The sequence below is a fragment of the Apium graveolens genome, chromosome 8 (assembly GCF_009905375.1).
Source record: "Apium graveolens cultivar Ventura chromosome 8, ASM990537v1, whole genome shotgun sequence".
NCBI classification, from domain to species: domain Eukaryota; kingdom Viridiplantae; phylum Streptophyta; class Magnoliopsida; order Apiales; family Apiaceae; genus Apium; species Apium graveolens.
In genome coordinates, this window is record NC_133654.1 from 71,327,196 (window position 1) to 71,343,989 (window position 16,794).

At 38.3% G+C, this 16,794-nt stretch overlaps 1 protein-coding gene across 1 annotated transcript; it reads right to left on the bottom strand.

Annotated features, from left to right (window-relative positions):
- Positions 1 to 412: 412 nt before the first annotated feature.
- On the bottom strand, positions 413 to 2,924 carry LOC141679686 (abscisic acid 8'-hydroxylase 1-like). Its single transcript, XM_074486119.1, is given in 8 exon segments — positions 413 to 455; positions 692 to 948; positions 1,039 to 1,125; positions 1,204 to 1,470; positions 1,568 to 1,720; positions 1,803 to 2,130; positions 2,208 to 2,559; positions 2,641 to 2,924. Coding segments are annotated over 7 exon segments (1,317 nt in total). The 5' UTR covers positions 2,390 to 2,559; positions 2,641 to 2,924.
- Positions 2,925 to 16,794: the final 13,870 nt, after the last annotated feature.

Here is a 16,794-nt window from a genome sequence, read left to right on the forward strand (position 1 = left end):
AGAAAACATATATCAGTGTGCGGAAGTTCTTTATAGTTTATACCTCTCAACAGAAATATGGTGCATTCGCGATCTGAGATTAGTTTATGAATTATAATATGCAGCAAACTCTAAGATAGAGAACAATATATCCATGACGTTGATCTTTTGCAGGAGGCACATTGGGCTCATCTATCGGAAATTTAAAAGATTTGCCCCTGTCCTTCTCCCTCGACACAAACATGTACATACAGTCATACATGCGGACATCGTGTCTACGTATTTGATAACTTGTAGTAGATTCATTCATGCTTATTTCCGAGACTGAAAAAGCCTTGCTTACAGTATGTTTACTTAAGAAAATAGAAACAGTTGCAACATTTTGTTCACAGTGCCTCAACTTTGATAGGTAACTTGTTCTTGGGCATCCGGACTAGTGTTGTTGGACACTGTCATCTTTCTCTAGAGCTGTCCACCTGTAGGCAAGGAAACAATTTTATAATGGAACTAAAATTCACTCCCTGTAAGCTTCTTTACATGTATAATTTTAGGAGCCTAAAACCTTTTAACAAAAGAGCTGTTTCAATAATAATTTGATGCTTGACAAAATCTATAATTCTATTTTCATGCTGACCAGTTTAAATTGTATTGCTATGAGGTCTCATCTTCTAGTTAATTAATACATTGTCATTTATTCCTTAAGTAGTCTTACTTGTATCTGCAAACAAAATGGTGAACAAATATACAAAGCTCCAGCTTTGCAAGGTTGATTCCTGGGCACATCCGAGGTCCGCTTCCAAATTCAAGGTAGCCAAAAGGCTTTATGGGTGCCTGCAATTGGTTATAAACATTGAAACTAATAAACGGACAGAAGTTATACGACTAAAGTCAAGTAATCTGAAAGTCCTGAGCAGCTTTTCTTGAATACCAAGGTAAAATTGTTGCCATACGAAGAGTTTCACTAATAACCTGATATTTGGAAGAATTAACAATATTAATATAGCTAAATATTACAGAAATCTTAACACCATAACTAAATATTACAGTTTTGGTTCTTACTTTTGTTGTGTAAGGCATGTTTGTGACTTCTGACCATGTGAGGCTTGATCCTGTTTTTCTGTTATCCAGAATTTCCGTGTGTTCTTTCTGAAAAATCAATATAAAATTTGTCATTTCGAGTAGTAATAATCTGATATTTTTGGTTATGCATAGAACACTGATTACCCTGAGACGTTCCAAAACATCTGGATTTTCTGCAATAAATTTAATGAGCCATGTCAGTGCTGTAGTGGTGGTATCATGTCCAGCGACGAGCAATGTTAGTATGTTGTCCTTTAACTGTTTATCCATCAGTTTATCATCTTGATCTTCTCCCCAATCATTTTTAGTATGTTTCTGTATCAGTGACTCCAGGAAGTCCTGGTGTACACTTTTTCCTGATCTTCTTTTGGAAATAATTGAATCAAACATGGCATACATCCTATCGCGTGCCTGAAAAAGAAAAGATATATCAATACATACCTTTATGATTTGTTTATTTTTAATTTAGTTGGACACAAATTTTTGTTCTGTTCATCTTTAAGCATACCTTAATACCTCGATCATAAGCAGTTCCACGAAGCTTGAGTGGCAAGGATGCAAATGAGGAAGAAATTGATTTAAAATTAGTTCGGTATTTGTCTTGCTCTGTACCAGTAGGTTCCAAGCTCATAATCATGTTTCCTATCACCTTTAATATGAACTGCAGAACAGGAAAATTACGATTTATCTCAAAAGGTTACTTATGACGTAGAACCTGTTAATATAACAAAAACATGATGAACGAGCTTAATTGCAGAAGCCTCTTCAAGAACCAAAACCTCCCGGTCTAGCCACTGGTCTAATGTTTCAGCAGCCAAAGTATTTATAAATTGAATGTATTTTTTGAGGCTATCAAATGAGAGAGGCTCAACAATCAATCTGCGGAGCCGCTTATGTTCTTCACCAGACTGTTGGAGCAAGCTTGTCGAACCAAGTACCTGTTTTCCAGTGTAAAAGAGGTTTAAGGTAACCAAACCATCTTTCCCTGTCAACAAAATCTTGCATGCGTCTCTCCCGGTCATGAAAATTATATATTTACCTAGTACATAGCTCTTGAACACCTTGCCATACCTAACACAAAAGGTTAGATAAAAGATTATTAGTGTTGGCCTAGATACTGCCATGTATCTTGATAAATGTTGAAGTACCTTTTTTTGATGAAATTGTAAATCCCCTGAGGACTCGAAAACTCTGACAGAAATGATGAACTTTCACCAACAACAGGCCAACCCAGGTTACCAGGAATTCCTTCCAACTCCTTTGGAGCAGCCCATGCAAATTTCCATAATGCAACTAAAAACACAAGGAACAACACGAGAGCGATGACCATGCTTATTGTTCTCTATTTGGAATTACAAGTGCCAACAACTAGACCTTTGAACCTTCCATCATGAGCGCCCAATGTGCCTCCTGCATCCTTCCATTAGCATTTCTAGTACCTCTATACTCTTCCAGAACTGCTCCTCTTTCTTTCTCCAAATCATCTGATGATACCCGAATCTGTACTAGGCATAAGGTTGAACCTATAAAGATATATGATAAAATCTCAAATTATATAAAAAACCAAAACGTCACTATTACCTCTGAACTAAATTCAGCCAGTATAGATATAGCCTGAGGTAAAACTTCAGGCTTGTCAACCGGAACAAACAATTCATAAACAGTTTCATCAGAAGATGTCACTGCATTTTGACAAGCCCCAAATTCTGCACCAACACTTTCAAGAAACTTTATAATATCATGATTCGTGTACTTGTTAGTCGCACTGAAAGCAAGATGCTCAACAATGTGCGCAACTCCGCACTCTTCCTCCTCTTCCAACACCGAGCTGCCATATAAACTTGTCCAATTATAAAAACAACCCAAATAAACTGTGTATGCAAGAACTATAACAAACAAGTAAACACTTTTCACTACAACTCCCTTGATTATACCCAAGATTTCATCTACAATCAAAGTACCTTAAATATAAACCAAAGATTACCTCAAATAATAGTTGTATCATATAGAAAAACAAAATTAAAAAATTAATAAATGAAAGATAAATCCAAGTAAACGAAAATAACATGCTAATTATTACCCAAACCATATTCCTTATAACCAACAAAGAGTATTAAAATTAAAAACCCCAATTTAAAAAATTAGGGTTTCGATTTTAAAAATCCCCAATTTAAGAAATTAGGGTTTTGATTTTAAAAAACTTAACTGTTAAAGCAAAGAAGGCCATAATAGTATTCATGTAAAGGAGACACCAAGAGATTGTTAGCAGACCGGTGAAGGTGATTGTGATGGTGAACCCATCGGACCTGGTAGAGATGGTGGTTACTAAAACAGCAGAGCTGGTGGCGGTGGCCATTAGAGTAGCGAAGGTTGTAGTGGTGAGAGACGAGTGAGAAAGAGAGACAGAGAGAGAGAGAGAGAGAGAGAGAGAGAGAGAGAGAGAGAGAGAGAGAGATTCAGTGGGAGTTGAGAGACGAGAGAGAGATTTGTGAGAGATTTTTTTTTTGTTTTTAGTTTCTCTGGACAGGGGGAATAATTGGCAATCAAACGAGGGAAAGTTTTGTAAAATTTCACTAAGGGGGGAAACAAATTGAAGTGGCCCGCGCTGATTTATTTTAGAGAACTTTAGACATCGGTTGTTAAATAATCGATGTCTTCAAATAACAAAGACTTGAAGTTGTGAAGATTATTCTTGACAAACATGATGGTTCTGATTCTAAACTGAAGATCTTACTCTTATTTCAAACTGATCAAATTCAAGTTCTTTCACTTTGTTAGGGCGAAAAACACGCGCTAATAATACACGCAAGTATACGCGTTCACAAGTAATATAGAATACTTTCTAGTTCGTTCTCACAGATACTCAGACTAATTATGCTCAATTAACACTCACTCACCAATGTATGATTACTTCTCAATGTCAAGACAATAACACGTAGATTTGATTAACTAATTATTAACTGGAATTAACTACGAGAATTAAACACTTAATTGACACTTGAATTAACAATATTAACTAGAATTAACTATGAGAATTAAACACTTAATTGACACTTGAATTAACAATATTAAACACACATGAGATCATAACTTCATTACTACTTCCTTCAATAGCTATCGTTATTACCCTTAGCATGTAACGGTGATGAAATTAATCGAACAACACAAAACTGATAAAAGCCAACTTTCATTATCCTAATACCATTCTACCAAACATCCACAATTAAGATAGAAGTTGAATAGTCATCAATTATGTTGAGACCCTATATGTCTAAATAATTGGACAACATAATGATTTAAGTACAAGTTATTCCTTATGATTACACAAGGCAAGTAAAATGGTTAGAGTTACCCACTAATCATGCATACACATACATGAACCTATGCTAGCATGGCAAGTTATAAATCTCAAGATCCACCGTCGCTTCACAAGAGATTAACACCCTATCTTATATGTTTGTGACACACATAAGATGAATAAGCACAACCAATACTAGATATCATACAATCATCACATACTAAGGTATTAAACAACTAACTAAAAAATTCCATAGCAAATCCGTTACGACCCCATGATCAAGATTAGCCCATGATTGAACCCATCGTCACCATGGGTTCATATGAAAACATAATAATAACACACAAGAATAATTAATAAAACTACTTATATTAAACCAGAGTACGTCACAAGAGTAAATAGGTTCAAAGCAAAGAAAACTAGCATCCACTGTTACAATGAATAAACGAATCACAAGAAACTATGCTTCCTCTTCGTTGTGGTGTGCTTAAACGGTCTTCTTCCTTATCTCCTTGCTCCTCGATTAATACCACAATTCAACACACGTGAAACGTCTCTGAAGACTACTTATATAGAAGCCCCACAAAACCCAGCTATCTCAGAAGTCAGAAGTCCAGCAGAATAAGAACTCTAAAAATCAGAATTTAATTTCGCGCCCCTGAGCGGCCGCCCAGTAATCCTGAGCGGGCGCCCAGCTTCCTGAGCGGCCGCTCAGCCAGGCTGAGCGGGCGCCCAGCACCTTTGTGGAAAATTTTCTATTTTTCTCCCGTTCTCTATTGCATTCTGCTCCTATCTTCCCACTTGCAATGCCAAACACATACTAAGGCTTATTCTCGATGAAATCTCTACACAAATGCAAGTAATACCCTGAAATGCATAAACACTAGAAAAATGCATCAAACACACAAAATACTTGATTTTAAGACATCAATTCAAGCCATTATAAGACGTTCTAAGTGGTATAAAATGCCATTTATCACACCCCCAAACTTAAATCGATGATTTTCCTCAAGCGTCACAGACTCAAAAATAAAACAAAAACATGCATGAATGCAATCTATATGAAATGCAGCGATCCACCTCACTATGACCAAACCAACCAATTCACTACATCTCAACAAATACAATTAGGCGAATAAAGATCAATCAAATCATGCAAACTAACATACAACCAGAAACGTGGTTTGTGCTGATGCTTAACAGATATGCTTCGAAACTAGATCAATTATCATAATTTGACTATCCCCAAGGCAATCACATGATTATATGAAGAATAAATTTTAGGCACAAAATGACTTACAACACTTCAAAATTACTAGAGATTATTACGGAATCATGCTTTTTATTTAACACATAAACAAATGCTTATTTGACCGTGCAATGAGTGAGGTCCACAAAAGACTTATGCAATGGCATCTATTTAGCGAGCGTTAGGTTAGCAGATCCCAGACTATAAAAGCCTTAGGTCACTAGGCACAAAGTCCCCTAAGAACTTAATAACTCGAATACCAAAGAGCCCACTGGTGATCAATTATGCATTAACACATACTTTTTTCCTTTTTTTTCTTTTTTTTCTCTATTTTTTCAAATTTCTGAGCAAGTGTGTTTCGCTCCATCTTGCTCAACCCTAGACTTCTCACATAAAAGTACGAGCCGGCTACTATCCATTTGACGCCTAGCCACAATTAGCAATGAATTCCAATTTTTGCTCCAAAATTTTACTTTTCATGCCTTTTATCATTAAAAACCTATTATAAATTCTAAGCATAATCAATAGATTAACCTCAAAAACCATCCAACCATGACAACAATCTAGTCCTTAAGCATACTCTAAGATTTAGTGAAATTACAAGTATTTCTAGCATGCATGTCATTCTACAAGACTCAACATCACTATAACGCTATCACCACACTCGCATCAATATCACAAATCAATTGGTAAAGCAACGCAAAAGGGATCATGGTAAAATGCATGAGCTAAATGACATGATAAATAAAGCTATAAAATAAAATAAAAAAACAAAAAAAAACTATATGGCAAAAATATGCAATTATATGAACTAAACTATCATGCATATGCAACTATATGACACACACACAAAAATATTCTTTAACTACCACCCCCAAACTTAAAATCTTCACTGTCCCCAGTGAAGGTAGTAGAAAGGAACTCAGGGTATACCTACTCGGAGAAATCATCATCATCACCCTCAGAGGGTGGAGTATTAAGAGGCGGATAAGCAGAGTCCTCACCAAAAACGGGCCACTGGATGTCAGCTCCAAGGCCTCTGAAAGCAGTCCCAAGTGCAAGGGTGAGCTCCTGAGTAAACCTACTCTGCATCTCGTATATAACATCCATCCTCCTCGACAGCCTCCTATACTGGGCATCAGCCATCCCAACACCCTCCTGAGCTCTAGAAGAGCCTGCCTCATCACGCCCCGGCCTAGCCATGGTAGCACCAGCTGCTGGACGTCCTCCTGGAAGAGGATAACCCAGCCCATGCTCCTCGGGCTCTCCACCCGACCACTCCTGCATCGCATTCAGAGTCCCTGAATCAATAGGAGCGGCTGGCATCTGCAACTGCTCATGAGAAGGCCAATGAACTCCCACTGCTCGGCATAGCTTCGTGACAGTATATGCGTAAGGGATATTCATGTGCTTCGCTCCCCTCAAAAACTTAAGAATTCCTTGGTAGATGAACTCACCAAGGTCCACATAATACTCTTCATTCAAAATACCCCATAACAACCTTGCTCGCTCAATTGTAACCTCATGTGCATGTGAAGTAGGCAGAATATTAGCACAAATAAAGGCATTCCATGCACGGGCATACATGTTCATTGCAATCGCCGGAAAAGAACGATACTCATTAGTCCCAGTCTTGAACTTCCAAGCCGTGCCCGGTTGACAGAGTAGCACAAATCAAATCCAAATCAAACTCCTAGGAGGGCTTCTCATTCCAATTCTCCTCCGTGGGCTTCCTCTGTCGCTGCCCAATCACACGGCAAATCGCCTCAGGATGATAATCCACCGTTAGCCCACGCACTACAGTAAACCCATTCTTCTCAGCCTTTGCGTTCGCATAGAACTCGCAAACCACGCTCATCGGAACCGCCTCCGGCGACTCACAAAATCCCTCCCCGATGGTAAGAATTCCCTCTCTTTCAAAATCGGCTTACCCAGAAGCCTAGTATACTCCTCCTCAGCACCCCTATCAAACAAACGAGGTCTCGCAACAGTACCCCTCAAAGAATTAGCAGTAGGAACAATGTTGCTGCTATCAATAGTCCTGGATCTCTTGGGTGCCATTAAAACTGAGAAAAAGTGTTTAAGATTTGTATTTTGGAATATGGGAGAGAGTTTTAAGGTTGAAAGTGTATGGGGGAGTATATGGAATAGTTGTATGTATATATAGGGTAAAGATTAGGGTTAAAATTTGATTAGGAGTGGGGTTGATGGTTAAAAACATGGGTTTATGGGAAAAGGATTCGTGAGTAGTGGGCTGTGTTTTTATTTTCTGATTTTTTTTTGGATTTTATAAGGCTTAAAAAAAATTCAGGAATTCGGGGGCTGAGCGGCCGCTCAGCAAAGCTGCGCGGGCGCCCAGCATCCTGAGCGGGCGCCCAGATGGTGACTGGAATTTTTTTTCTTGCCCTTTTTTCTGATTTTTTTGTATCTTTGGATAGGTTACTGATTCCTAAGGGTTCCTATAACAACAAATCTTGGGTTGCCTCCCAAAAAGTGCTTCTTTTACGTCATTAGCTTGACGTAGCGTACCTTGCTCAAGTTGACAATAAAATGGCACTAACCGCTTCCCGGTTTGCCGTGTCTCCATAGTAATGCTTCAAACGCTGACCATTAACCTTGAATACTTGGCCCAGATCATTCTCAAAAATCTCCAGCGCTCCATGTGGAAACACAGTTTTGACAATAAAAGGTCCAGACCACCTTGATTTAAACTTTCCAGGAAAAATTTGGAGACGAGAGTTGAATAAAAGAACTTGCTGCCCCGGAACAAATGACTTAGGATATAGCTTCCTGTCGTGCCACCTTTTCACTTTTTCCTTGTACATTTTGTTGTTCTCGTACGCCTGGAGTCAAAATTCATCAAGTTCATTTAACTGAAGCATTTGCTTCTTCCCAGCTGCATCTAGATCAAGGTTCAACTTCTTCAATGCCCAATAAGCCTTATGCTCAAGCTCTGCAGGTAAATGCCATCTCTTATCATAAACAAGTTGAAATGGGGACATCCCAAGTGGAGTCTTGTATGCTATTCTATAAGCCCAAACAGCTTCATCGAGCTTTAAAGACCAATCCTTCCTTGAAGGACAAACAACTTTCTCTAGAATGCGCTTGATCTCTCTATTAGACACTTTCGCTTGACCATTCGTTTGCGGATGATAGGAAGTAGCAACATGATGATTCGCATTGTAGCGCTGCATCATAAAAGTGAACTTACGGTTGCAGAAATGCGACCCCTCATCATTTATGATTACTCGTGGCATTCCAAACCTTGTGAAAATCTGCTTATAAAGAAAATTCAACACTACCTTTGCATCATTCATCGGTAGAGCGTTGACTTCCACCCATTTTGAGACATAATCGACTGCCAGCAAGATGTACTGATTATTACAGGACGAGACAAATGGTCCCATGAAATCGATTCCCCAAACATCAAATACCTTGACTTCAAGCATCACATTTAATGACATCTCATCCTTCCTCGTAAGATTCCCCACTCTTTGGCAACGATCACACCTTAAAACGTGATGTGCATCCTTAAACAAAGTAGGCCAGAAAAAACCTGCTTGTAGAATACGTGCTGCTGTCTTTTCACCACCATAATGTCCACCATAAACTGTGGAGTGGCAGTCTCGTAATATCCCCACCGTCTCACAGAATGGGATACATCTCCTAATGATCTGGTCAGCTCCTAGTCTTATCAAATACGGTTCATCCCACATGTACCACTTCACCTCATACAGAAACTTCTTCTTTTGAGCTATATTCATATTAGGAGGCATTATATTGCTGACAAGATAGTTCATAAAATCTGTGAACCATGGCTCTTCCTCCTGAACTGCGAACAACTGCTCATCCGGAAAAGAATCGTTGATCAATGTATTATCATGTGAAGTAGAATCGGGATTCTCCAATCTAGAGAGATGGTCAGCTACTTGATTCTTAGTACCTTTTCGATCCTTGATCTCTAACTCAAATTCCTGTAGCAAGAGCACCCAACGAATAAGTCTAGGCTTCAAATCCTTCTTGGAAACCAAATAGCGAATGGCCGCATGATCAGTGATTACTGTCACCTTTTTCCCAAGCAGATAAGATCGAATTTTTTTGAAACCAAAGACTATAGCCAAGAGCTTCTTCTCAGCAGTGGTGTAGTTCATTTGAACTCCATTTAGTGTCTTACTAGCATAGTAGACCATATGAAAAAGATTATTCTTACGCTGCCCAAGAACTGCTCCCACCGCATAATCACTCGCATCACACATCATCTCAAAAGGCTCTGTCCAATCAGGTGCTGTAATAATTGGTGCTGTTATCAAACTCTTCTTGAGAGTCTCAAATGCCGACAAGCATTCATCATCAAAATTAAAAGGCACATCCTTCTCGAGCAAGTTACACAACGGCTTAGATATCTTCGAGAAGTCCTTAATGAAACGTCGATAAAAACCCATATGACCAAGAAAACTACGGATTCCTTTCACAGAAATAGGGGTGGAAGATTTTCAATGACTCCCACCTTGGCTTTGTCCACCTCAAGACCCTTGCTAGAGACCTTATGCCCAAGAATAATGCCTTTACGCACCATAAAGTGACATTTTTCCCAATTGAGTACTAAATTAGTTTCCACACACCTTTTGAGCACCGAACGAAGATTATTCAAACATTTATCATACGAATGTCCAAAGATGGAGAAGTCGTCCATGAACACTTCGACATTATTTCCAATCATATTAGAGAATATAGCCATCATACATCTCTGAAAAGTGGCAGGTGCACCACATAAGCCCAAAGAAACTCTGCGAAAAGCAAACGTGCCAAATGGACAAGTGAAGGTAGTCTTTTCTTGATCCTCTGGTGCAATGCAAATCTGATAATACCCCGAATAGCCATCCAGAAGATAATAATACTCATGACCGGCCAACCTATCAAGCATCTGATCAATAAATGGAAGAGGGAAGTGATCCTTTCTCGTGGTCTTGTTCAACTTCCTGTAATCCATGCATACCCTCCATCCTGTGACTATTCGAGTGGGGATGAGCTCGTTCTTCTCATTTGCTACCACAGTTATACCTCCTTTCTTCGGTACACATTGCACAGGGCTCACCCAAGAACTGCCAGAAATAGGATATATGATTCATAAATCCAGCCACTTCAGAATTTCTTTCTTCACCACTTCTTTTATGATAGGATTAAGTCGTCGCTGTTGCTCAACAGTTGGCTTACTACCTTCCTCTAGCAGAATTTTATGCATGCAGTACGAAGGGCTGATCCCTTTGATATCTGCTATAGTCCATCCAATAGCCAATTTGAATTCTCTCAAAATCATCAAGAGCTTGTCCTCCTCACTACCTAAAAGGTCAGAAGCAATAATAACAGATAAAGTAGATGCATCACCTAAAAATGCATAGCTCAAGTGTTCAGGAAATGGTTTAAGCTCCAAAGTAGGTGCTTCCTCAATAGATGGTTTGAGCTTTCCTTCAGCATTCTTGAGGTCAGAAGTACCAAGAGACAACGGCATCAGATTTGATTCAAGGTGCGTCCTGTAGCCAAAAAGGTCTTCCCAAGATCATGGGGATCTTCTTATCTTCCTCGAAATCCAAAATGACAAATTCTGCAGGGAAGAAGAGCTTATCCACCTTTACTAACACGTCCTCCACTAGGCCTCGTGGATATGTAATAGAACGATCAGCCAATTGTAGAGACATGTAGGTGGGCTTTGGATTAGGCAAATTCAACTTTTTGAAGATAGACAACGACATCAGATTGATGCTTGCTCCCAAATCGCACAGGCACTTGTCAAAAGACAACTTGCCAATGGTGCAAGGAATGGTGAAGCTACCTGGATCCTTAAGCTTTGGAGGTAATTTTTATTGCAGCACAACACTGCACTCTTCCGTTAGAGTAACGGTCTCAAGGTCATCCAGTTTCACCTTCCTTGAAAGAATACTCTTCATGAAACTCCCATAACTAGGCATTTGCTCCAAAGCCTCAGCGAAAGGTATGTTGATGTGAAGTTTCTTGAACACCTCCAGAAACTTCCGGAACTACTTATCCAATTTTTGTTATTGCAATCTCTTAGGGAAAGGTGGTGGAGGATAGAGCTGTTTCTCCCCTGTATTACCCTCAGGAAGAGTGTGTCCAACAATAGTCTTCCTTGGTTCCACCGCTTTCTCCTTTTGCTTTACTTCTTCATCACCAACTTCAGCTTCTCCATCTTTTGCTTTTTCAGCATCAACAACCTTTCCAGACCTTAAGGTAATAGCCTTGACTTGCTCATTAGCTTCCTTCTTGCCTGGCACCTCAGTATCACTGGGAAGTGTTCCAGGTAGACGATTGAGCACTGCATTGGCTATTTGACCGATTTGATTTTCCAAGGTCTTGATAAAAATAGCCTGACTTTTGCATAACAGCTTGAGTTCCTCGAAATCAGCACTAGAATGTAGAGCAGCACCTCCTTGTTGAGGATATAATTGCCTTTGAGCATAATGCTGTGGTTGCTGGAATCCAGGTGGATTAAACTATTTACTTACTCCTTGGTGATATGGTTGCTGAATAGCGTTCTGAGTATTGCTCTAGCTGAAATTGGGATGATTTCTGTTGTTAGGATGATATGTAGCTGGCACAGGCTACTGCGGTCACTGATAATTATTAACATACTGAACAGATTCATTAACAAGAGAACACTGATATGTAGCATGAGAACCTGTACAAAGCTCACAGACCATAGCTATCTGATTGACCCCATAGGTGGCTAAAGAATCGACCTTCATAGACAGCGCTTGGAGCTGCGCTGCAATAGCTGTAGCTGCATCAACTTCCAGAATACCTGCTACCTTCCCAGGAATCATCCTTTGAGTTGGGTTTTGATGCTCATTTGCAGCCATAGTTTCAATAAGATTATAAGCCTCAGTATAGCTTTTGGCCCACAAAGCGCCTCCAGCTGCTGCATCGAGTATGGGCCGAGATTGGTCCCCCAAACCATTATAGAAACCAGTAATCATCATCCAGTCAGGCATACCATGATGTGGACACTTTCTCAACATCTTCTTGTAGCGCTCCCAAGCCTCACACATAGATTCTGTTGGTTGCTGCGCAAACTGAGTAAGAGCACTCCTCATAGCTGCAGTCTTTGCCATTGGATAGAACTTTACCAGAAACTTTTGCGCAAGATCTTTCCAGGTAGTGATGGACCCAGCTGGTTTAGAATATAACCAGTCCTTAGCTTTATCCCTCATAGAGAATGGGAAAAGCCTCAGCTTGATAGCCTCATCAGTCACACCATTATTTTTGAAAGTACTACAGATCTCGACAAAATTCCTGATGTGCATGTTGGGGTCTTCAGTTGCAGCACCTCCGAAAGAAACAAAATTTTGCACCATCTGGATAGTTCCCGGCTTGATTTCAAAAGTGTTAGCCTGAATAGCCGGATGAAGGACGCTTGACTAAATGTCGTCAATTTTAGGCCGAGAAAAGTCCATAAGAGCTAGATTTGCCGGAACTATACGATCACCTATGTTTACTGGTTCTTTCTGCTCACTCTCTTTATCTGAATCTTCAAAATCTATCTTCTCCGGAATATCAAGAACTGAGTCTGTTTCCTCAGCCGTATCTAAAGTCCTCTTGCGAGTACGAGAATGTGTTTGCATAAATGCTCGCTAAAGTACCTGAAACACAACCGTAAATAATAAGTAACACGTCTTAAGCAATGAGTCCTAATGACCACTGATGGTAAATGCATAAACTAAACAAATATGCCGAGTCCCCGGCAGCGGCGCCAAAAACTTGTTAGGGCGGAAAACACGTGCTAATAATACACGCAAGTATACGCATTCGCAAGTAATATAGAATACTTTCTAGTTCACTCCCACAGAGACTCAAACTAATTATGCTCAATTAACACTAACTCACCAATGTATGATTACTTCTCAATGTCAAGACAATAACACGTAGAGTTGATTAACTAATTATCAACTAGAATTAACTACGAGAATTAAACACTTAATTGACACTTGAATTAACAATATTAAACACACATGAGATCATAACTTCATTACTACTTCCTTCAATAGCTATCGTTATTACCCTTAGCATGTAACAGTGATGAAATTAATCGAACAACACGAAACTGATAAAGCCAACTTTCATTGTACTAATACCATTCTACCAAACATCCACAATTAAGATAGAAGTTGAATAGTCATCAATTATGTTGAGACCCTATATGTCTATAGAATTTGACTATATAACGATTTAAGCACAAGTTATTCCTTATGATTACACAGGGCAAGTAAAACGGTTAGAGTTACCCACTAATCATGCATACACATACATGAACCTATGCTAGCATGGCAAGTTCAAAATCTCAAGATCCACCATCGCTTCACAAGAGATTAACACCCTATCTTATATGTTCGCGATGCACATAAGACGAATAAGAACAATCAATACTAGATATCATACAATCATCACACACTAAGGTATTAAATAACTAACTAAAGAATTCCATAGCAAATCCGTTACGACCCCATGATAACGATTAGCCCATGATTGAACTCATCGTCACCATGGGTTCATATGAAAACATGATAATAACACACGAGAATAATTAATAAAACTACTTATATTAAACCAGAGTACGTCACAAGAGTAAATAGCTTCAAAGCAAAGAATACTAGCATCCACTGTTACAACGAATAAAAGAATCACAAGAAACTATGCTTCCTCTTCGTTACGGTGTGCTAAAACGGTCTTCTTCCTTATCTCCTTACTCCTCGATTAATACCACGATTCAACACACGTGAAACGTCTCTGTAAACTACTTATATAGAAGCCCCACAAAACCCAACTATCTCAGAAGTCAGAAGTCCAGCAGAACAAGAACTTTAAAAATCAGAATTTAATTTCGCGCCCCTGAGCGGCCGCCCAGCAATCCTGAGTGGGCGCCCAGCTTCCTGAGCGGCCGCTCAGCCAGGTTGAGCGGGCGCCCAGCACCTTTCTGGAAAATTTTCTATTTTGCTCCTGCTCTCTGCTGCATTCTGCTCCTATCTTCCCACTTGCAATGCCAAACACATACTAAGGCTTATTCTCGATGAAATCTCTCCACAAATGCAAGTAATACCCTGAAATGCACAAACACTAGAAAAACGCATCAAATACACAAAATACTTGATTTCAAGACATCAATTCAAGCCATTATAAGACGTTCTAAGTGGTATAAAATGCCACTTATCACACTTGGTGAACTGATGATCATGACTATAAAGGAATTGAAATACATTCACTATTTGATAAGAGTTGAAGATGAAACTTCAAGGTTATGATCAAATATGATTCTTGCCAATATCAGAAGAAGGATACTGGATGATGGTCAATATTATTTTGGATTATATGTCCTACATAAATAAATTTCAGAGGGCAAGAAGTCAACATGAAGAAAGGAGGATTTGTCATTGAAAATGTTCTTACTCAGAGGCATATAACCATGAATCCTGATGGAAGAAAAACTTGTTATGTGTAACTGGAAGACAGATGAAAGGAAGAGCTCAGATCAGAAATCTGAGAGCTACTATCTATCAATTATCTGATAAAACAGAGTATGAGAAGAATTTGACCATCAAAATAGAAGATATTTTGTTGAAAAAGATTGATGACAGAGTTAATTCTTTTGTTCAGAAATAATGCAGAATATATCAAGAAATATGAAGATCAAAGTCTAAAACAAAGTAAGCTTTACACTACTTATTTTTTTCTATCTGGTTTTTGGCACTAGAAAATTCTATTTAGAATTTATGCTTATTCTGCAAAGCATAAATTGGGGGAGATTGTTGAGAATTGGCTAAGTCGAGACTCAGGATCCGTCTAACAATTAAGATATGATCAACTGTTGTGATATGATTATCTGTTGGAAGCTTCATTTTCATCCATTGACAATCTTCATTAATCCGTTGATACATACAAATGATTATTCGTTGAAGTTAAAGCATATATCCGTTGATCAGGCTATCCGTTGAGAATAACTTGGAGGATAAGTCAGGACTACGAGATAAATTAGAAGGTGCTGATTTATAGGATCGTAGTTGATTTAGATATATATAGAAAGAGTTAGGATTATACTGTAACATATCTTGTAATTAATAGAGCATTGATTGTAAATGTGTAGTATATAAACACATAATAGGTTAACACTTAATAAGTGGAGCTTAACTCGAGTATTCATATAACCTAGCAGCTCTTAAGAATATTGTTCTTTAGAGACTTTTGTAACTGTTTGTAAAAGATCAATATAAATTGTTATTTGATTTATCTGTTCTTACTTTACTTTCATAATACATTGATTTATTTAGTAATTTTATCCAACCCCCCTAAAATAATTACTTTACTGGGCAACAAACTCCATGCGATGTTATATGTTTAAAAATTCAGCATAGTGGAACATATTTGGTTCTATAAATTAGGAAACCGACTAGTGATGTACTGTAAATAAATTTCTTTATGTCCCTGAGGTCTTAATATAGTACTACTTCAGAAAAAAACAAAATAATTGTACAATTTACATTGATGTACATACATTACCAATTAACACTGAACTCAAGTTCTGGGGCCACTGCACATAGGTACAAATTCATATATATTTATAGGAAAGGAAAAGAGTCATCTGTTTTATATTTTGTTTTTTTTTATAGAAAAGTAAAAAAATGAGCATAATCGAGCCATTCCCGTTATTGATCAATCACTTAAAAAAGAACAATACTAGTTATAAAGTATTCTCGATAGGTATAAAATATAGTACATGAGGGTACCATGTACACAAACCTCAATACGAGTAAAGACATAAATAACTATACATAAGCCAAGTTTGCAGACTTTGTGAATGAGTGAGCGAGCATTATATTGATAATATAATACTAAGTCTGAGTGAACAATTAAGTAACTATGAGGAGACAAATTTCACAAAGACCTTGACTTTTACAATTTAACAACCTAGAGAAAACAAACACACGCCAAACACATACATTCAATAAATTAAACAGACATCCAACTCATATTCCAATATAGCATACCTTGAATTGACTTTGCGCTTGGGTCTATCAACAATTAAACTCACAGGACCCCTAACTCAACATTAATCGGTTCAGAAATCTCAAATAACAATCGTGAAACACACAAATTATTTTTCTTTACTGGCGAGACAAGTTAG